Below are 23,909 nucleotides of genomic sequence, written 5' to 3' on the forward strand. Positions count from 1 at the left end.
AAGCAACATGCAACCTGGTTTCCAGATCTTTTTTTTCAGAATACTATTTACATACTGAACCCAAATAAGCATCCATATATAATAGATTAAAATGCTTTTTAATACTTACTGCAATTCGAAATCAATCTATTTCTACCATGGAAGACTGCAACACAATGAGAGAGGGGGCAGGGGGAGAGAGGAAAATTTTGGATTTTTCATGCTTTAGAATATACACTTACGATCTTTATCAAACTTGGGTAACGTTGCCCCTGTAGCAGCCATCTCTGGATCTACTGTTTCCAGGAATATTGTCCAAGGATTTTCATTGTCACTTAGCTCAATCATCTGTTTGTTTAGAAATGGAAGATAAAAAAAGAAATGGAGTAAAAAATGCCTGTAGAAGACTTTAATATAGACAAAATACTATGTGCTGTTTGATCAGTTCAATACATTAAAAATTAAGCAAAGTACTTCAAAGAATTTTACACCATTGGTAGAATCCTTTTTTTTTTTTAAAGTTATAATGACAGGAGGTTTATTAGAGTAAAAATAACAGCAACAAGTATTGTCCTGTGGTTTCTTAAATAAGTTTTATGTCCTATAGTTTTTGATCGGAAATGGACTCTTTAGGCTGAATATTTACAGTTTAAAAGGTTTTTTTTTTTTTTTTTAAAGTCCATTACAATTGCTAAAACAAACATTATAGCATGTGTCAGTACAACATTTAATATCCATATTATTACTGATATTTGGGTGCAATATGTTATAACATATTCAAGGAAGCTTGTCCTTGTCTTTATGATTTGAAATACCAGTAATATATATTTAAATCTATTAGCTCATATCACAAGCAGTTAAAATAATGACTGTGTTTCATCTGTGACCAGGCAAAGATCTACCCTATCTGTTCTCAAAAAACAAACGAACAAAAACCAAAAACAAAACAAACAGAAAACAAAATCAACTCTCAAAAACCTACAATTTCCCCCCAAAATAAAGATTACTGTATTAGAAAGGTAATTATTTATTGCAAGTCTCTTGGGGTTCTGATGTTCTACAGCTACATTTTTACAGTCAAAACTGTATGTTTTGAGATGGAGAGAAATAATTCCCCCCTTTCATCAGTGAATATTTACAGTTTTATTGCCATCTGCTTCATTATCCAACATTGCTGGTCTTTTAGTGCCATTACTTCTAGCTTGCATTGGCCATAATCGTATTTGATCCTGTGGAAATCCCTAAAAAGAACAACATTTTGAGAAAAATAGATTAAGGTACTTCATTAGACTTGGTCAAAACTAATCAGTTAACAAAAATCCAAACTATGACTGAACATCACATATACCTGGGAAATACAGACAACAACAATACAGATGGCTAGATACCATATTTCAGAAAACTCACCATAGTTTGAGACAGATTTTGAACAAATTCTGTAAGTGTGGAGTTTTTTAATACTTTGAAAACAGTGTACTTCACTTTTTCTTCATCATACATATCATTGCCTTGGTGGCCACAGAACTGGTCCTCTGTCACTATCTGAAAATGCATTTATGGGTAAGTAACTTTATATATACAGCTGAAGAATCAAAAACCCTGAGACGTAAATTTAATAATTGAATGCAACGGGTTTATTGGCTAGTGTAACATGTGTTATAGTAAATCATTAAATATACAAGTTATTAATATAATATAAACTTATAGCCAAAACGATTTTTTTAACATGCTGACAGCTAAAAACACAGCAATGTCAATATTTAGGCTACAATCTTGGAAACACTTACACAAATGAGTACATTTAGTACTTGACCAGTGTCAATTAATTCACAAAACTACTCTGTGATGTTTTAGGACCTACTTCTGCAAACATATTATAGACATTTTTTTAATTGGTTACTCTTCTGCAAAACTCTACAGAAACACCACCACCCAAACCATCTATGCACTGCAGAAGAACCCCAGTGTAAGTGGTGCAATTTTGGTATAGGGGCAGCTAAATACCTGCCTCTGTTCAAAAACCAAAGAGATGATTATGGGCAACATAGTAGCCTGAGGAAAAAAAAAGGAAGTGCTTACACTTATTTTGTACTGAATGGCTCCACATGGAGCCAGATCTGTGCAGGGTATGGAACAGCAAGCAGTCCCTGGAGCCAAGCTAGGTAACACTCAGGACTACAGTGGTACCTGGCTGCCTCAACCTCACAAAAGGTAACACAAAATCCTCCAAATTCGTGAGTTCAATTAGTTGAGGCCTTTGACTAGACATGCTTTATTTCTTGCATGCAACACACACCTTTCCCCTGAGAAATCAACCCCCTAAAACTGGGGTCCACGTATTATGCAGGGAAGTTGCTTTTCTGCATGGAACAGATGCACCCTGGTCTTGATTCCTGCTTCACAGTATAGCAGCTGTTGAATTACTACTCAGGCAGCTGAGGGAATCAATTGACTTAATAGCTCGTTGTTTAACCAGAGGTGTTAATACTCATGTGTCCTTCTAACAGGTTTTGATGCTCCACTAATCAAGCTAATGTTTCTTAGGGCAACTCTAAGTGAACTAGTTGTTCACTAGTTGAACCTGGTTTGTCTCATCCCATTTCACAGCCACAGAGAACCTTTACTTTCAAAAATCACAGATCCATGCATGGAGACCAGTTTTCAGGAGCAGTTAGGGTCTCAGCTCTAGTTAAGCAGGAAAGGGAGGGCAAGTGGTGAAGATCAGGCTCTGTCCCTGCTCTATGGGGAAAAAAATCTTTTCTTCATTCTTCCTTTCAAAAACAGGGTATGTATTATATTTTGGGGCATGCTGTGAGAAAATACAGTAGTCACGTTTCAAAAAGTAATTCATGAAGGTGATGTACATAACTGCTCAAGCACTGCCTTCAAGTCCTGCTCATTTTATCTAAGATATTAATTTTCCCTGAAAAAGCCATTCAGAGTTGTGTTCTTATAAGTAAAAAGAAAACAAAAACCCCTCAAATGGACCAACCCTTTGAATGTACACCCCCCCCCCCAATACCCAAGATAGAAATACACTTGCAAGCAGATGGGAAGACTTCGCACCAAACCATGTCTATGCTTAAAATATACCTGGTTTCTAGACTTCTAATTTTTTTCAAAATAATATTCAATTTCAAATTTACAAGTGGAAGTTAGTTTGGAAGCTGACCTGCACTTGCATGTAGAGGTGAGCTTCCTGCCTCTCCTTCCTTTTCTGAGCCTCTATTCTCTTTTCTTCTTGTAGCCGTTCTACTAGTTGTTGAGGAATATCATGGTCTGTGACAGGTTGCAAAACTTCACCTCCAAAAGACAGTCAATTTTGTGATATCATTTAAAAGAATCCAACAACACTTCCATATATACTTATGACTGTTCCTGGGGCAACACTGTGCCAGAGACAGGTTTTTTTCCCCCCATCTTTTAATTAAAAGCATTTCCTATTTGATAGTTAATGACACTCAAACTTGAGATATATATGAAACAGATCTTGTCACTGAGGCTTAGTTGTTTAAAAATAATGTGGACGCAGTCCTTCTATTCATAGCACACCTCTGGCTAGTAGAAAGCAGGGTAGACAAAGCCTTGGCTGGGATGATATAGTTGGAGATGGTCCTGTTTTGAGTAAGGGATTGGACTAGATGACCACCTAGGCTCCCTTCCGAACCTAATTTTCTATGATTCATGAAAGCAACTCCAAAGAAAGTTTGTTATGCATTGTATATTTCAGACAATATTATGCCAGCTAAAAATATATGGAATTTTGGGGATGGGAAACAGCCAGCTCAACCTCCTCATGCAGTTTCTGAAGTTCCATCATATGGCAAAATACGACGATTTAGGGTGACAACAATGAGAGTTCATATTCTACATCACCTCATTTCATTATCTGAATCAACACACATACACACTGCTGTGTACTTACTTAATTTTGATTCCCTGATGTAAACCAACATGTAAGCATTAGTACAGTGCCGCACGGATAAGTCATCATCATGACCGCCATAATTGTGTTCAATTGCTTCTTCCTTTGTACATCGTGATACAACATCATCATCAAATTTACACCACTGGGGAAAAATGAATATTTTAATATAAAAAAAACCTGTTCAACTGGTTCTCAAATTTAACAGATTTATTCTATGCCAGGACTAGAATTCTTTCTAGTTTTTTTTTAAGCAACTGGAACATGGCTTTTTCGTCAAAGAATTTTTTAAAGTACCCAAATGAAGTCAGTATAATGGTCACTACTTTCTATTTTCACTCAGAATACATCTTTGAAGGTTTACTGATAAGATATTTGAGCGTGTTTTATGTTAAAAACCAGAAATCCCTACTCAATTATTCAAAGCATTTGCCTTAATAAAATCTACTGAAACAACAGATAACCACCCTTCAGGTATTTGAAGACTTATACAGAGAACAGATACTGTTCTCTGGCTAGGGACAGAAATTACACATAAACCTGTTTAAGTGATAAGAAACTACTTTAAACCTGTAATAGAACAGATGTTCAGTGCACATAAACCAGTTTGAAAATGGCTGAAACTGGTTTGAGATAAACCTGGTTGACTGTAATATCAGACATACCTGATTTGGCTCAAACTGGTTTCTGCAATATATGTCCCAGACAGTTAAACTAATCAGAGCCCCCCAGCCCCACCCCTCTGCTCCCTAGCTGGAGCTCCAGCAGAGACAGGAGGCACAACAGCGTCTGCCTGGCTTCCCTGTGCTCCTTCACCACTCCCTGCTCAAGCAGAGATTCCCCCCTCCCCTGTCCCACAGCAGGGACCATAGCCAGCACCTGGTATGGTAGCTAATGCCAGGAGATGTCTGTGTAAAGCAAACAGGACAAAGGCAGACATGACAATGTCTGCTTAGGGTTTTTTGGAGCTAATCAACAAGTCAGCTGGTAATGTCCCTCCCTTTCTTCCTTGGAAAAAGCTGTTTAAGAAGAGCCTGAATTAATGAGAGAACCTTTAGTTTTCTTGATGGGGTGCTAAATGCTCTGTTATCAACTCCCTGCTGGGCTGGTCAGAAGCAGCAAAGGTGGGGGAGGGAAAACCCCACCCTAATCAGAGGATCCTGTTTGGGCCTGGCCATGCCCCTCCCCATCCCTCAGCTCAGCCCTGTAGAAAGGGAGCTCTAGTGCCCCCCCACTTCTAGCCTGAGCCAGTGCAGGCATGTGCCTTCATTTTCTCAGTCTAGAGGGAATGCACGCATGGTTACAAAACAGTTCAGCTTAGCCAGGTTAGACTAACCTGCAAAGATGGAATCAATTTGGGCTCAGGCTTTTTGAATGTCTGTCCCTAGCCTCTGTGGCTGCAGAAGTCAGGACAAGAACAATGGTCTTAAATTACAATAGGGGGAATTTAGGTTAGATATTAGGAAGAACTTTCTTACAAAGACGGTCAAGCGTTGGAAGAGGCTACTGAGAGAGACCCTGTGGAATATCCATCTTTAGAAGCGTTTAAGGGCAGACTGGTTTAGGGAGGAATGATCCTGCTTTGGGCAAGGGCACTTCCTGAGGTCCCTTCTAGCCTTGCTCTTCTATGTTCTACTATCAAATTATATTTCCTTACTACCATGAAATCCCTGATGCCAATTTGTTTTGTAAAAGGAAATAAAAACAAGTGGTGCAAACTGTCCCATTGCTACTTATAAAATTTCACCATACTTTGACAGCAATGAAATAAAATATCTCAAAATTTCATCTTTGCTTGTAAATTATCTGTTGTGAACATAAAAGAGAAATTACAGAGATCAGCAAATATACAAAAAAGGCTTTTACTTTTAAAAACAAACTACTCAAACTATTTATGAGCAAGTAAAGAGTAGAAATCTTAAAGAAAACATACTTTGCCTATGAACTTCATATAAAATCATCAAAATAGTGCATCCCATGCTATTGAAAATATCCAAAGGAACCAAAATAATTTTTTCAAAAACAATAAAAATTTGAATACATGCATTTCAAGCAAGTAAAGACATCCAGAAAGATTCTGGGAAACCTTCCCCTGCTGTACAGACTAGTATTTTCTGCTGAAGCCCTACTATGTATGTATGTTACTAGATAATTTCCCAAAAAGTCTTTGGCCACAAGTCAAGAACAGATAAATGTGAACCTGCTCTTCTTAAAAAAGCAAGTAACCCCAGCATTTCCAAATCTCAATTTCAGTCCAGAGAGCAAAAGATACAAATAACTACAAAACGACAACAACAAAAACATTTCCCAAGCATTTAGAAGCAGGGTGAGAAACAACTTAACCTCTTCTCAGAAAGTATTAAAAATAAATTTATTTATTCCCCTCCAAAGAACATACTATCTCCACTCTTAAGAAATGAAAAAGTTCCTAGGATGTATGTATACATCAAATGGATATCTCAGTTTCAGGTTTTTAGAGATGATCCACTGAAGAACTTTCAACCACCTCAAAAGCTTCCTCTACAAGTCACCAAAGGAGATCCATTGCTCTTTCAATACTTACTTTGCCATCCCCTTTAGGATTTAAGTAAACAACATAATGTCCACCGTGGTTATCTCCACTGTGCACTAGTACTGCATGAAGGATGTAATTTGCAGGATCCTTAGGGTCAGTTTTTTGCAAAAATTCATCCAGTGGCAACTGCTCAGGAAATTCAAACCTAGTTTTTTAAAAAGTTCATTGTAGTTAATACAGAATAATACTTTTATGGTGAAGTGCATTTACACTTTTCAGTAAGTTTCTTTAAACTGGGGACAGAAGTTACATACAAACCAATGTAACTGATAGGACACCAGCTGAAATCTCTAATACAACAGAAGATGAGTGTGCATCAGCTGCTTTCAAAAGGCCTAAAATCGGTTTAAGATAAACTTGGATGGATGCTGGATCAGACTTAACTGATTTAGGTTAAATCGGTTTATTGAACTTCTGTCCAAAATCTCCTCCAGATTCAACTTAAGACAACCCCCTTCACCGCCATCACAGGATGCTATGCGCCTCCTTTCAAACCCCACCTTGGAGGGTGGGTGGGCTAGCTTAGGCCCAAGCTGCCTGCTCCAGCCAACCAGGGAGGCATGCTCTAGTGCCTCCTGGCTTCTGGCCTGAGCCATTGCAGACATGGGGCTGTATTTCTGGAATCAAAAGTGAATGTCTGTTCACCTGCTTATCGCTTCAATCTATGCAACTTAGACTAACCTGTGAAGACTGAACTGATTCAGCCTCAGGCTTTTTGACAGTCTGTACTTAGCCTTGATGAAAGCTAAATCAACTAAACAACTCATGAATACAGTGCTACTTTAATTTGAAAGCAACAGTAAAATAGAATGTTTTATATATATTAGAAGTATTTATGTACACTAAGGGCCAACTTCAGTGTTATTTGCAGAGTAAAACCAGAATAATTTCAAATTAATCATGAAGTTACTTTGCCTTTAAAATGTAAAACATCAGACTAGCTCAACACCAATCCTGCTTCCACCCCTCTAACATGGCATTGCTAAAAGCGTGCAACTATTGACTATGGTTCTCCCACTGTAGACTGGAATTATATTGCCATTTTAAAAACAGACAACAGCACACATTTTCTAATTAAACTCAATTTCCTTCTTAATTTATGCTAAAAAACTGGGTACATGCTGCAAATCCATTTCAAACAATGAAGCTGAAATGCCCAGAAATCACTGAATAAAGAAAGTATACCTGACTCTCATTAAACCCAGGTCCACAAAGTCGCAAAAGAGTTTTTCCAATTCATATCTATTTATGCAGACACAGAGGAGGCACAAGGAGTGAGGGGGGAAAGAATGAGGATAGTAGCCCTATTTATTGTTACTCTAGCAATCTGTTAAGTTTTAAAACCAAAACTATAACCAGAATATCACAACTTGGTGGTATAAGGAAGGTTCAAAATATAGTGGCATCACTGAAAAACAAAAAAAACCCAATTGAACTGGTCACTTATGTCATTTTTCAGTAAATGGTTACAAATGAATACTGAAATCAGAATTTATCAATCAGAACACTAAAAATCAGTGTAACAAATCAACATTAATTCCCAAGAATCACCAGCACCATGCCCTTCCCTGGAAGGAAATAGGAAACCCTGAAACCAGACTTTCGGAAACTTTCAAAAAATTCAAACTTTCAGAAAAGGAAAACGGAAAAAAATAAAAGTGTTACCTATCATTTATCTTAATGTTTTGGTCAGTTTGAGGGTCATACATAAATCTCATAAGTTGTAGATGTAACACTGGAGGTAATGTCAGGAACTTCACACCCTTTTCTGCCTCCTATAATTTGAAAAAACAAAAAACAAAACAAAACACAACAAATAGTTCAACATTAACTTTATCTACCAAATTTTTAACTGAAAGCCTTTTGTCTGACTTAATTATACTTTATGGATTTTTGTCCACACTACACAGTGGATTGAAAGGGACAAGAAGGATATTATATTGTTTTTTCCATGCTTGTCTTGCTGCTGCTACCATCATTTCCGAACCTCCTACTATAGTAGCACTTGAAGCCAATTAATTTAAAACAAGTCACAAATAAGGTGCATTTGTTGCAATACTGCAATGGACTAAGAATTAATGATCAAACTGTCTATGAATGAAACAAATTCAAGAACTGGACTGATCCAGTTGTGGCTGAAGACTGCTGAGTTAAGAGACTCTCCTTACAAGTAGCTTTTCCTTTTACTCACTGGGGCTAGTAGCTTAAGAGAATTCAGATGAATTCATGACCCCTAAGAGGCCTTACTTAGCAGGGCAAATGGAAAAAAGTCAACAAGAACTTGGCTCCCTCAGCATGACAGGAAATCAAGGGTCTCAACTGGAGGAGTCAGGTGCCTGTACACTAATGTCAAAAAAGTGTGGAGAACAAGCAGGAGCTAGCCCTCCTACTCTCCTGTGGGCATTACGATCTAGTAGGGATTACAGAGACCTGGTGAGATTCCCCACATGATCAGAATGTAGCCATAGAGGGCTACACCTTGCACAGAAAGCACTGAATAGGGGAGAAAGGTAGAGATGTAGTTCTCTATGTGTGGGAGCAGTACACTTCCTTGGAGGCCAACATCAGCTCCAAAGAAGAGTGGCTTGAAACCCTCTGGGTCAAACTACCGGGGGGGGCGGGGACCGGGAAGGAAGGAAGGGGTGCAGCGAGACCTAACTGTAGGTGTATACTACAGACCACAAAACCAGAGGGAAGAGCTCGATCTGGAGCTCTCTCGAGAACTGGCAAACGCCGTGCACATATGGGACATGGTCATCATGGGTGACTTCAATTACCCAGACATCTCTTGGGAGGAGCATTCTGCTAAGAAGTCAGATCGGTCACATGGCCTCCTAATCTGTATCGAAGAGCTCTACCTGACTCAGGAAGTGCATGTGCCAAAACACTCTCCTAGACTTGGTTTTGGCCAAGGGAGACCAAGGCTTACCATCTGGTGAGCAACTTGAATATAGAGGGTAGTCTGGGCGACAGTGACCATGAAACTATCACATATACTATCTGTCACAAGGCAGGAAAATCAGCTAACAGGGTTGAAGTTTGGGACTTCAAAAAAGCAAATTTCAACAGGCTCAGGGCAACAGTAGAGGAAACACTGCGAGACCAGGGACCAAAGGGGAAATGAGTGCACAAGAGTGGTCATTTCTAAAGGACACAATCCTCAAAGCACAAAAGAAGTCCATTCCCATGCAGAGAAAAGGTGGCAGAAGGGCTGGTAAGCCCTCTTGGCTTAACAGGGATATCACAGTCCTCTTGAAAAAGAAGAAAGAGGCATACAAAGAATGGAAGCTTGGGACAGCCCCCAAGGAGGACTATAGAACAACAGTCTACACTTGCAGGGAGCAGATCAGAAAGGCAAAGGCAAAGACTGAATTTAAACTAGCAACAGAAATCAAGGACAATAAGAAGTCCTTCTTTAGGTATGTAGGGAACAGGAGGAATACAAATGGAAGTATGGGGCCATTGCTTAACAAGTCAGGACAGCTGGTTACCAACACTCCAGAGAAAACTGAACTCCTGAATGACTACTCTGCTTTGGTATTTCACTGGACTAATGGGGAAATCATACTAGAACGGGCATGGTGTGAATGATCACCTTCCTACTGTTGATGCTGAGCTGGTGCACGATCAGTTAGGAAACGTAGACATTTATAAGTTAGCAGGACTGGATGAACTTCATCCGAGACTGCTGAAGGAGCTGGCCGCAGTCATCGTGGGACCTCTGGTGAAACTCTTCCAAAACTCGTGGTGCTCAGGGAAGGTCCCTGAAGACTGGAAGAGGGCCAATGTTGTGCCCGTCTTCAAGAAGGGGAGGAGAGAGAACCCAGGCAGCTATGGGCCAATTAGCCTAACTTCTATGCCTGGGAAAATTCTGGAAAAATTCAACAAGGAGTCTTTGTGCGATATGCTTGCAGAAGATAGGATTCTGAATGACAGCCAGCATGGCTTTGTCACAGGCACGTCTTGCCTTACTAATCTCATCTCCTGCTATGACCAGGTAACTCGCCACTTGGATAAGAGAGAGGAGGTCGACATTGTATCTCTAGACTTCCAAAAAGTCTTTGATCCAGTATCCCTTGATGTTCTCATGGGAAAATTGGAGGAGGGCAGACTTAGTGGCTCGACAGTCAGCTGGGTGGGAAGTTGCCTGTGGGGTAGGACCAAGAGAATTCTAATGAACAGATCTGTGTCAGGTGAGAAGTGGGCAGTGGTGTCCACAAGGGGTCCATGCTTGGTCCAGTGCTTTTCAATATCTTTATCAATGATTTGGATGGGAGGGTGAAGAGCTCACTGGCCAAGTTCACAGAACAAACCAGGTTATGGGGAAGAGTGGTCATGCTCGAAGATATGCTGCTGATACAAGTGGACCTAGACATCCGCCCAACTTGCCAGTCTCGGAACCAGATGAAGTTCAACACTGAGAAGCACGAAGCTCCATCTGGGGACAAACAACCCCCAACATACTTACAGGCTCGATGGTGCCCAACTGACTAGCACCATGACTGAAAAGGACCTTGGGGTAATAATAGACCATAGTATGAACAAGAGCCATCAGTGCAATGCTGTAGCCAGCGGGGCAAATAATACTCTGGCATGCATCAGCTGATGCATCTCAAGCAAAACCAAGGAAGTGATTCTTCTGCTTTACTCAGCATTGGTGAGACCGCAGCTGGAGTACTGCGTCCAGTAATGGGTGCCACACTTCAAGAAGGACGTGGAAAAGCTTGAGAGAGTCTAGTGAAGAGCCACCTGTATGATCAGAGACTTGCAAGGCAAGCTATATGAGGAAAGCCTGAGGGACTTGGGCCTCTATAGCCTAAAAAAGAGAAAGCTGAGAGGGGACTTGGTAGCAGCTTACTGCTATATCAGGGGAATATATCAAAGGCTTGGTGAACAACTGTTCACCAGGGCACCCTTGGGGAAAACCAGGAGTAATGGCCACAAACTCCTGGAAGACCATTTCAGGCTTAACACTAGGAAAAACTGTGTCACAGTTAAAGGTGCCCAGACTGGCATAAACTCCCTCCAGAGGTCGTGCAATCATCTACCCTGGAAATCTTCAAGAGGAGACTGGATGGTCACCTCGCTGGAGTCACCTGACTCCTGTTGTCTTTCCTGCTCAGTACAGGAGGGCTGGACCTGATGATCTTGCGAGGTCCTTTCCAGCCCCTTCCAATCTATGAATCTGTGACCTGTAACACCTGAAGTCTTGGTTTCAGCCCACCAAGAATGGCAGGAGCGTAATGAATAAGCCGCAGACTGTTAGGCTGCAATGCTTTACCACAGTAAGAGCACTTACATAGTCTTCCTTAACTTTTTTGGCCATTATTGACAACAAGCAGCACTGTGCTTGCAAAATGTCAGCAATTTAAGTAGACATTTTTACTTTCACCATCGTACTTAATTTAAAAAGTGAATGTCCAATCCAGTTGAAAAGGAAAAGTTTATATTTAAATGAACATTACAATCTTCTCTTTGGTGTTAGCTCATAGCAATCTAAAGACAAGCTGCATTGTGGTTTAAACTGAAGTCTGTATCTTAAGAAAGATACCTAGCTAGCTCCATTTGGAAATTCTTTATAAGGATGCTGGAAAGAAAATGTAACATAGAAGTCTAAAGAAAGTACCTGCAAACCATGTTCTCCTGCATCATATTTGTTATCACCATCCAGCTGTTCTACTGCAACATAATCAATGAAGGACTCAAATACTAAGAGAAAAAGGAAGACAAGATAGGCATTTACTAATACAGGCAGAGGAACCATGCAAAAACAACACAGAGAAAACTAGGAGTCTTCTGTAAAATCTTACTCCTGACCTGAGTTTAACTGAACTTTTGCCTCTGTACAGTAAATAAATCTCTTTATTAAGAACTTTGAGTATAAACAGGATTATATTTAGGACAAACAGCAGGGATAAATACAGACAAAAAACTCTGACAGATGTAAAATCAACTAGTTGTTATGCTTTTGTAGAGTAAATTCATAATTGTTTCTTAAATCAAACTAGCAAGTAAATTACTCTGATAACTCTTTACTTGTCTTCATATTTCCTTCTCTTTCACGCCCATTATTTGCTTGTGTAACTAATCAATAAGGATTGAGGTACTGCTTGAATCGGTTAGCTCATCTCTTAGTTTTTATTATTATAGCCCTTTGAACATAAGAATCCATGTTCCTTAAAGTTAGCCTGCATTTGCTGATTATTCTTCTAATTTATAATCTATGTGATTTTAGAAGCATTTCAGAAGCTACTAATAAAGGGTATTACAGAACATTAAGACATCATATTAAACACAAACTCATACCATATAATGACAGTTTTACAATATGATCCTAATAAATAAAGAGGGAAAGGGAATGGGTGGACAAGGGACATGGGACTGGGGGGAACAAGCAGGATCTCTCCAAAAAGAAAACCTTTTTGCTAGGTATAAAAGCCTATGAAATCAAAGGTCCTGATCTTCCAAGTCCCCACAAATTCATTTAAAATCAGTGAGTACTAATTAAAGTTCAGGCCCAATGTGTTTAAGTTAGTCTGCGAGTACAAAAATATGCATTACTTACTATTTTTCTTTCCCTTTATACTTAGCTGGATGTCATAATAATCCTCTATTCGTTCTGATCGATAGTCTACGTGTTTGCATTGGATATAAGACTGCAAACAAAAAAAAGTAGGATTTCAAAGGATACCAACAGCATTCATTTTTAAAAAAAATATTAGCTCTCTAAATACTTACCACCATCTTCCCTCGAAATAATTTAGGGATAGTGCCTTCTACACACGTGCCTTTCATTTTATTTTCCACATTATCGAGCAACTGAAAGAAACAAAGTTAAATTTGTAGTTATACAGACTAAAATACTATAGTGTTCTGAATGCATTTCATTACCACATTAATAAATCATTTTAATTTATTGATCAAACTTTTGTGTTTTACTATTTCTTGTGCCACTCTTGTGACCCAAAAACATTAGGCACTTGAAACTGGCTTTTCTTCTCTATTATTCTTTTAAATTAGCAAATTGCCTGTCAAGAACGACAGGTGGGGACAGAGGCCGGAATCCAGACCTTTCCTCCAGTGGCAGGGGCCACTCTCCTCTCCCCACCCCCCGGCTACTTTAGGTCAGGCTGGGGCCGTTTCCCCCCTCCCCTCCACTGCTTCCGGCCAGGGCAAGTCCCCCACTCCTCTCCTTCAGGCTCTAAGGCCTAGATTATCCTAATTTTGGGGAAATCAATATCAGTACTATAAGAATTTAGCTAAATATTTTATATTGATAATATGCACCAACATCCTGTGTATAAAAGATGATGCAAAACATACCACTCGACATAATTCTTGTACATCATGTTGCATGAAGCTGTCTAAAGTTTCCCACCTTTGCAAGAAAGACAATAATAAAAATCATATTATTAAGGAGAAGAAATCTGGCATAAAATAGTTTGAGAATTCATTTACAGAGTAAAAGCATAAATTAAGAATCAGAGGACATTCTGCATAATTATTTCAAAAAGAAGGGGCAGATATATAGTAAAAGAAAAAACCTGAATGTGTGTGCCAAAAATCTTCCATCAAGAGTTCCATATAAACTCATTCTACCAAAGGAGACACATTCTGCTTATTTTGTTCAATTACCAACCCCCTTAATACTTAACATCTTATTTTACCATCTCCAGTTTCAAGGTAGGTGAAGATTTGGACATAGCATTAAAAAACACCTGCAAAACTTGTAATGGTAGCTTATTATTTTCCTCTGAAGAAAAGCAGCACTCACAGATAAATACTCTTTCATACTGCGCAGCAAGGAAAAATCTTAAAGGAATGGAATTTTGAAAGCCTTCAAGGTAGTGCTACCACAGGAGCAGAGTTATGTCAAAACCGCATTTTTGAAAATCCGCCCCCCCCCCACCACCTACCCAAGTCTTCTACCTGATTTGCTGGACTTTCCTTAAAACATTATAGAAGAAAACACAGAAGAAAACCTTACAACTGTAACTGTTTTTAAATGGCATACCGCTGCACTTCTGTGATTCTACCCAAAAACCTCAAAGTAATTTATTAACATTTCATTAATAAATCCTTACTACACCTCTGTAATGATTGTCATCCCTTCCCCCCCCCATTTTACCAATAAATTTAATTGAAGCACAAATAGAAGTAACTTGTCCAAGTCCTGTAAGAAGTCTATAGGATATCTAAGCACAGAAAACATCTCTTGATTCACTGTCCTGGGTTTAATCAATAGCTAAATCAAAATCAAATTAAATAAAGTTGAACAACATCTCTATATATTTCTAAAGAACTATGATTAAGATAAATAAGGCAACACAGATACTTCCAAATTAAGAACTAAGGGCATCTTTACACATGCTTTAGGGTGGGTGGGGTGGGGGAGAAGGTGCACTTTAATTAGAGCAACATTTGAGAGCCACTGTAATTAAAGCACCTGCAGCATCTTGTGATTTCAGCATCCTGTGGTTCAAAATAGTGCTGGGGGTGCCATAATTAAAGCTCGATAGTTAAAGCACCCCCACCACCATTTTGAAATGCAGGGAGACTAAATACACATTACACCAAAGCTGCTGGAGTGTGCCAATCAGTACACTTCAGCAGACTTGATAAATTGCATAAAGGTACCCTAAAAGTCAGTAGTGCATATCAAGTAGGTTTTTTTGGTCAAACATTTTCTAGAGTGAAAAGCCAAATATAGAGCCCGAAGAACATCCAGACAATTTCTGGAAGATGGTAAGCCCTTCACATTACAAATTTGATACTCTGTAGATCTCACATGGTTAGCAATTTAATTCTGATTTATAAAGAAGAAAAATCAGCATAACTATATGGAAGGTTTCCCTCTCAAAACCGTCCTTTAGATATGAAACTAAGCAAGTATCTTGCTGTCAGGACAAAAACATTTGGGCATACTACAGACGGTTAAGTTCATGGGACAAGTGCAAATCTACTTAAATGAATACAAATAGTTAATTTATCTACACCAGAGGTGGGCAAAATACCACTTGCTGGATCCAGCCCACTAGGCCATTCTATCCAGCCCGTGGGGCCCCTTAAAATTTTAGAAAATTAATATTTATCTGCTCCTGGCTGCCTGTCAAAGATGACAGGAGCCAGGAGCAGTAGGACCCAGGGGGAGTGGGCAATAGGGCCCAGCCCTGCCCCACCTGTTTCCCCGGCACTGCTTCAGCACCACATGGCTTCCGGCTACATCACTGGACCCTGGGAGCACAGGGCTAGTGCCAGCACCCCAGGGCCAGGAGTGGGAGGGCATGTGGGTGTGTCTGTAGGGAGGGAGGGGCAGTGTGCGTGTGTTCATAGGGCGAGTCCTACACACACACACCACACTATAGACATGCATCCACACACCGCCTCGCACAGCCCAGCCACCCTGCCCCCACAAACCCCATACCCACCCACAACCCACACACACACATCCTCACCCCCTACACCTATCCACCACCACATCCCTCACACCTATCCACCCCCACATACCTACAGCCCCCCAAAAGCCTATACCCACCCCAATGCCCCTGCCTCCTCACAAGATACAAGTGTAAGACTACATTTAAGCTATTGTGCCATTACCCCTATATATAGTACACAAACACATGTAAATCAAGACAAAAATATTTTTTGAAATTAAATTAATGAATGTTGTAGATGTTCACTTTTTAGAATATCATTTGGTATTTTTTGGTTCCAAGATGGCAAACCCCCTTGCTGAAAGGAGTATTTCCGGGGACAAGGGGAGAGACTTCTGGTGACAAAGTTCAGGGATTAGTGGGTGCGACCTGTCACTCTGAAACTTTGTGTACAGAGTCAAGCCCTTGCCTCTCTAGAAGTAGGGAGTTTCAAGAAGCTAAATGAGTAAAGGATATCAAACAACAGGAATGCACTTTTTGTACAAAAAACTGGGATTAAATCGAGGCTTCCCAACCAATTATTAAAATCATGATAAAAATTGATTTGATTTAAATCAAATCCATCTTTTTTTTGAGCTATGCTTTGCTCCTTCTGTTTTGTTACTTGACCTAGTATATTAGTTCTTCGTATTCCCTCTGGTGCAGTATGTACTTAAGAGAATGTATATAGATTAGGGGCAGGCAGTTATTTTGGGCGGAAGGCTGCTTACCAAGTTTTGGCAAACTGTCGAGGGCCTTGCCCTGCCCCCTGGTTGCCATCTTGTGACAAGTCGCACCTTACTATAGGTAAGTAATCAGGCCTGTTCTCTCTCATCTCCATATACTGCTGTTAACAAGGACATTATCTCCTGAAACACAACTCCAGTTTGAGAACTGAAACTAAGCATCACAGAGATGCTTAATGGGGTCTTCTACACTGAGCACTGAGACCCAGTGGGTAGAGTGATTTACTTTAATCCTTACTAATCTGTAGAGGAGACTCTGGCAGCCCCATAAGATTGGGCCCCTAATATAACCCATGGCCTGTTGTGACCTATTTATAAAACTTCTCTAAAAATGGTTACATGAATACATTGTCTCAAATAGTATAATGATTAGAAGTTATAATCCCTATTCCATGATGATATATTTGAGCTTTAACATATCTTAAATTAAAATCATCTTTATATAGGGTTTTTTTTTTCCAAGAAAAGCATCTTAAAAATTAAAAAAATATGATTAAATTAAAAATTATGATTTAAATAAAAAATTCAATTAAAAAAAATAATTGATTTTTACCCACCCTGGCTCAAAAACCCCAAGAAGGTGACTAAGAAAAAGTAGGCGTCTCTATAACATGCCTTCCCTGGCCCAAGGTACCTTAGTTCACTCCGCTACAAAAATCCAAGTTAAGGATTTAGGTAGCAGGTGCTCTTCCTGGCAGGCTCCTTGTATAGACTAATAAATCTATTCTTAAATTACTTCCAGCATAACCTGCAAAAAATCCTGCTATTACATAACCAAAAAAGGAGAAAGCCATATAACGCCATGACAAACTTCACTGTTTTATGAAGAACAAAGGAAAAAAAAAAAAAATCACACTGACAGTTATTCAGATCCTTCTGGGTACTTTTCATGCAGCACTAAACAACAAATTACATGAAAGCAAAGGTTTATTACCAGAAGTAAAGTTGCAATGTGGAAGGTTTTTGTTTTGTTGTTTTACAGGAATCTGTAATTTTTATTTTTATTTTACAGGAATCTTGCATCTCAGGAGTGAACAAGGACCTATTTAAACATGCATGTCTAACTAGGACTTTAAATACATTATACCTGTATCTTTACTCACACATATACAAGAGAGTTTTCTACACAATGACAAAAAAACCCAACAATCACTAGTAAATGGCAAGTCAAGTCCACATGAACAAAATCACATACTGTCAGTGCTGAATTAGTCAAAAGGCCCAGGGGTGAATATCAAGTGACAGAAATTTCTATATTAACAATAACTTTTTGAACAATTCCTTTTAAAGGATACAAGAACATAATTAAATTCTTCTGATCTTTTTTCAAATGGTCATTTAAAATATTGATTCAGGTACAAAAACAGATTCTGATTAACATAACATCTAGTTAACAGAATCCTAGAAGAGCAACAATTTATGTATCATTTTCCTGTGCTCATGACAGACTAGATGGAAGTTAAGATTCAGATTTAGATTAAGTGAGTGAAACCCAGAGTTTTGATCTGCTTCAGGGGAAAGTGTGTGGTCAGAGACCTCAGTTTCCTGCAAGAAAGTTTCATGTGGTTAAAATAGGATGGCAACCCAGAGCATGACTGCATGCTACATGCAAAAGATCACACAAACGTCTGAACCTATTCTAAAACCCACAAATGTATCTATTTGAATAGCCAATTTAGAAAGCAATAATACAAAAAGCTAGTTAGTAAATACAATGCAACAAAGAAATTAACTATTATTTCTTAGCATAATTAAAAATATAATCCAAACATATACCAAGAAAAAAAGCAAGTATGAAGTGAACAGACAAGCATATAGTGACAGTAAATGCTCAAGCTTCTATCTTGACTTTTGCATAAAAGGCAGAGGTGGAAAAATCAAAGATGAGTGTCATGGTTTTTATAAAGGAAAAGAACAGTAACTAGAAAGAAGGAATATAAAAAATACATTCTAATTTGTTAAACAGGATAAAAACAGGGGCAAAAGGGCATGTTAGATGCTGGTAGTGCAGATATGATCCACATGTTAAAAATCTAATCTTGGCCACGATTAAAATGTTTTACAATGGCCATCACTGCATAGCAAATAAAGATACAGAAAGTTAGATTACTATTTCTTTCAGTTTTATGTAACAAGATTAAAATGGTACCATCTAATTTTTGTATGCACCTTTTAAATATTTAAAGGTACAACCACATCTCAGTATTATTTAACTAAACAAATCATACAATTACAACATAAATTTAAAGTTCAGATCTCTCTTATTGCATGTGGCCAATGGTTTCATTAAAATAACCTCCCATTCAATTTATGAGTTAGCTGACCTCATTACTGAATTATATTCAGTTATACTCAAAGGAAATATGATAAAAAAAAGACCAATCATAACAATGGAAACTTCTACTTTTCTAACAAGTTTTCCTTACATTTAAATAAAGCACTTCTTCAAACATTATGATACAGAACTTTTCTGAAGAGTCCTGCCACATCCTAACAACATATTTTAAAATTTCTGATACATACCCAAAGGACTTTGTTAGCTTTTTAGTTCCTACTGGTTTGTCACTGTGCTGAAGTTCATAGAACACTCTTTGCAATGCTAAAGGAACACTTTTGGATGAGTCATCGCCTTCTGTGGGCATCATGTAAACAGCCTACAAAAGCATTTAGCTCAATTAGTACTTATGAAAATGCACAGAATTAAATGAACAATAAACACTTCATCCTGCTCGCAGATTTGCTTTATAATAAAATAGCTCTCCAAAATAACCTGCTGTTTATTGCAAGGACCACTGCCTACCTGTAGTTTTGGTTCTCCAGAACTAGGTAGAATTTAAAAAAAAACAAACAAACAAACCACTAACTCTACTGATAATTTTTATGAATTATTTTCACAAAAAACAAATATACTGAAGAGTTCAATACCTTTGAACAATCATGGGATGTATATCTATGCAATTAACACAGTAGGATTGGTGGTTTGAACAACACTATGGCCTATTCGAGAACAACTTTATTTTGGCTTTATATGAACAAGTCACATAGATTAAAACCATGTTATGGCACAAAGAGCAATAAACAATTGTGCACAGAGTACGCTTGTGTATAGAGGGGCATGTCAAATGCAGTTTCAGGGATTGGTGCTAGACTCATTTAACATCTTCATTAATGAGCTTAAAGGGGAAGTAAGCGGCATACTAACTGAATTCACTGATTATACCAAGTTGGGAAGCCCTGAGAACACAGAAGAAATTATATTAGAGAACCAAAGGGATTTAGTATGAGCAGGAATTAAAACAAGAAACACCTTAGAAAAATAACCGTAAAGTATAGCTATCTAGAGACATACATTTAGAATGCATTAATGTTAAGAAAAAAGGTGTAATAGAGAGCAAATTAGACAATACCTTATCACAGGATAGGGTCATAAAGAGTTTTGGGCAGAGTAGGAAGAAACACTGCTTCAAAAAGCAGGTAGGCAACAGACTACCTTCATCTGGGGGTGGATCAACCAGTGGTGCTCAGCCTACTGCCTGTGGGCTGGATCCAGCCACTAAAGGGACTGGATCTGGCCCATAACACAGGGGATTAGTGGTGAGCAGCTCAGCACAGCATGTCCATTCCCTGCCCTGCACCCTTCACAGATCCTCTTTGCAACACTGCCTGCTCTTTCCCTTTTCCCTCCCCTCCAGCAGGCACTGCTTGCTTTCTCTCTCTCATCTCCCGCAAGTACTGTTTACCAGGGGTCAGCTATTTTCCTCTTCCCCTCCCTCCCCCTGACACTGGCAGCCCCTTCCGTCTCCCCCCCAGTATATGGAAGGGGACTGGTGCCTCATCTTGCAGCTGGATGGCAAGCACTTGGCCAGCTGCTCTAAAAAGGTTGAGCCCCACTGATCTAGTTTATTTCCTGACCCAATCACAGGTTTTGTCAGTGATTTTAAACTAAACTATCCTGTGCCTCAAATTCCTAGTGTGTAAAATGAAGCTCACACTTCTAAGGTGTGACATAGCATTGGGAGGGACAATTCATTAACATTTCTGAAGTGCTCAGGCAGTGGCAACAACAGCTAAATCAGAGGGACAAAATTGATAGATTAGCTAATACAAACCAAAAGGGGAGGGAGTCTGGAAAAAGAACAAAAATCATTAGTAAACTGAGGGACCAATTTGGGAGATTAAAAGATCTAAATACATAACACCCAAAAGGAAGCAGATTAAAAGCAGTCATCAAATAAACAAAGAATGTAAATGCTTAGAACGGTAAAAAAAAAATTACACACTACAAGAGTAACAATACTCTGTTCTCCTAAATAAACTGACAGGCTGCTGTGATGTAGATGATTCCACGGTCCAAGTTTACAGATGACGCCAAATTATGCGGCAAATTTAACACACCAGAGGGTAAGGAACGGATCTGGACAGGTTGGAAAAAATGGACTGAACGAAATAGGATGCAGTTCAACAAAAACAAGTGCAAAGTGCTGCACCTGGGCAAAAGAATCATCAACACACTTACAGCCTAGGGAATGACCTTCTCAGCAGAAGAAAGGGATCTTAGAATCATAGTTGACTCCAAGATGTACATGAGTCGCCAATATGACCAAGTGATCAACAAGGTGAACCACACTTTATCATGCATTAGCAGATGCGTGACAAATAGGGCCAGGGAGGTGATGCTCCCCCTCTATGCAGCACTGGTCAGACTGCAGTTGGAGTACTGTATCCAGTTTTGGGCACCACACTTCAAGAGAGAAGCGGAGAATCTTGAAAGGGTTCAAAGGAGGCCACTTGTATTGTCAGAGGCCTGCAGGCAAAGCCCTATGAGGAGAAACTGAGGGACCTAGATCTCTTCAGCCTTTGCAAGAGAAGGCTGAGAGGTGATCTTGTGGCTGCCTATAAATTCATTAGGGGAGGACAGCAGGGAATAGGAGATGCTCTATTTACTACAGCAAACCCTGGAGTAACTAGAAACAATGGCCACAAATTGACAGAAAGCAGATTTAGGCTGGACATCAGAAGGAACTTCTTCACAGTCAGGGTTGCCAGAATCTGGAATGGGCTTCCAAGAGAGGTGGTGCTCTGCCCTACCTTGGGGATCTTCAAAAGGAAACTGGACAAGCACCTAGCTGGGGTTGTCTGACCCCAGCACTCTTTCCCACCCAGGGTAAGGGGTTGGATTCAATGACCTGCTGAGGTTGCTTCTGACCCTAACATCTATGAATACCTGTGGGAGTAACTAGAGTAACTGGATGACAATAAAGGAAAACAGTGTTAAATTCTGGTATACTTGTTCAACTGCTTTGTGGAACAGTTTTCCAAAGAAAACACAATCCTTATCTATTCAGACAATGTATGAGAAAATGAAAAGTAAAGATACAGAAGCAAAATGTTGCCTGGCTGCTCTAACTTATGTGATTTAACATGAAATATAAATTTGTAAAAAGATGCTGAAGCTTAGACAGAAGGCCAAATGCTGCCATACTCCAAACTTCAATATTTCTATTTACTTGAGCGCCATGTTTATAATCCGATTATAAACATTTGAAGAATTTGTTAGTGTGTATCCCTCATCTAAGAGAAACTAAATGTATTTAAATAAAAAAAGACAGGATTTCAAGAAATCTTGCATGCAGAGACTTCCACCAATTCAACAGCTTAACTAGTTATAAAAACCACGACTAGCTTTGCTTCAAGTTTGTAATTAGAACTAGCAAACTAAAGATCAATAATGCTCATGTAAAATGAGCTAAAATTTTCTGCAACAATCTCTCTTCAGTTTATAATACTTACCAGACTAGTGCCTTTCAAAATCGTTCCAGACAGCGGCCAACGAAGGGTCTTTGCAGTGGTTCTCTACCCTCATTACCCAAGCTACAGCTTTTAGAAGCATTAACCCTGCTATCCCGGCCAAGTTCCAATTTGAGTCTATTACCACAATTCTCTGCCTATTCTAACGTGCAGGAATTATTTTTCACTTCAAAACTTTAGAAGCAGAGATGGCTCTGCACCTTGCAGGTTCAGTCAATAAAACTAGTGATTTATATCCCATTATTCTGAGTTAATCTTCTCTAGCCAAAGGTAGTATAAGAAACAGTTCCACGTGCTTGAATTTCACATCTTTCAGGCTCAAAATATTTCAGCAGTGATCCTTGATGCTTTAATACATTAACTATCACACAGCAGACAGACAAAATAGGCGTAAGAGGGGAATTGGTATCTATCGATGCTTAACTAAAATAAAGATATCCATGTGAACATTTTCTTTTAGCAAATTTAACACAGACAGATATCACCTAATTCTACTTAAGTGGCATTTTATTTGATCAAAATACCACTTTTGGAAAGAGTAATTTGCATATATAAATACAAAGAATTTAATGGAATATTTGCATATATAAATATGAAGAATTTAATGGGAATGTTTTCCTACCTCCTTTATTCCTGTTTTTGCCAATTTATATTTGTTTGGACAATCAAAGAGAAGCAACACTTTCTTCTTTAAATTTTTAATGTTTCATATTTATGTTATCAGAGTGGCATTTAATTTAACTTTGCTTTTACTTTTTGCTTTTGTAATTTAGGGCAAATTAGACTATTACTCAAAGCTCAAGCTGGATTTCCAGTCTAGAACAAACATTCTTTAGAATATTATCCCTTATAAGCAATGTTACTACCTGCCTATAATCCTTGCAAAACTTCGAAAGACTTGGCCTCAACATAAAGGAATAAGACATCTTGATATATTTGACAGAAAGCAAAATCTCTAATTTAATGCCTAAGAGGTTCCCCTGTAGGGATGAATGCAAGAGAATAGCAATGGCATGTAGGGACAATGTCTGAAAGGAAGAGACATTAGATACAATGAACAACAGATAAAAAGAAAAGCAACAAGTATAATATGTAAGAAATAACAGACTGTTAACAGTAAGTTTAAATCCATTGCTTAATGAAGAGAAAAAAAAATACTATGCTAAGAGGTTGGAAAAATATTACTTTGTTGTGAAATCTCAAAGCAAAGTAATTATCAAGCATTAGAACACACTGGATGATGACAATGTAAGGAAGGGGTCAGATCAGAGTCAGGTCTGAAGGGAATGGGACTGAGGAATACCTAAATAACCTATGCTAAAATTGCATTTGCTCTGGTCCCAATTTATGCTTAAAGAAGTGTCCAAGTGAACTATCTGAGGACTTAAAAAAAAGTTGGCAAATACTTCTAAGGGGCAGGTTATTACCCAATACCTAGGGGCAGGTGAAGGGGAACACTC

General features: G+C 38.8%; 1 protein-coding gene across 1 annotated transcript in view; it reads right to left on the bottom strand.

Annotated features, from left to right (window-relative positions):
• The window catches only part of USP7 (ubiquitin specific peptidase 7), a 107,955-nt gene that overhangs the window by 16,694 nt on the left and 67,352 nt on the right, over window positions 1-23,909 (bottom strand). The window contains exons 8-18 of the mRNA XM_019540090.1: window positions 13,803-13,857; window positions 13,218-13,298; window positions 13,045-13,135; window positions 12,106-12,188; window positions 8,145-8,254; window positions 6,468-6,624; window positions 3,905-4,049; window positions 3,152-3,282; window positions 1,387-1,521; window positions 1,119-1,220; window positions 222-327 (exon numbers count right to left, since the gene is read on the bottom strand). Of these exons, the coding sequence (XP_019395635.1) occupies window positions 222-327; window positions 1,119-1,220; window positions 1,387-1,521; window positions 3,152-3,282; window positions 3,905-4,049; window positions 6,468-6,624; window positions 8,145-8,254; window positions 12,106-12,188; window positions 13,045-13,135; window positions 13,218-13,298; window positions 13,803-13,857 (1,196 nt within the window). The remainder of the gene's footprint in view (window positions 1-221; window positions 328-1,118; window positions 1,221-1,386; window positions 1,522-3,151; window positions 3,283-3,904; window positions 4,050-6,467; window positions 6,625-8,144; window positions 8,255-12,105; window positions 12,189-13,044; window positions 13,136-13,217; window positions 13,299-13,802; window positions 13,858-23,909) is intronic.

This window comes from Crocodylus porosus, unplaced genomic scaffold, assembly GCF_001723895.1.
Source record: "Crocodylus porosus isolate Cpor-Errol unplaced genomic scaffold, CroPor_comp1, whole genome shotgun sequence".
In the NCBI taxonomy this organism is placed as follows: domain Eukaryota; kingdom Metazoa; phylum Chordata; order Crocodylia; family Crocodylidae; genus Crocodylus; species Crocodylus porosus.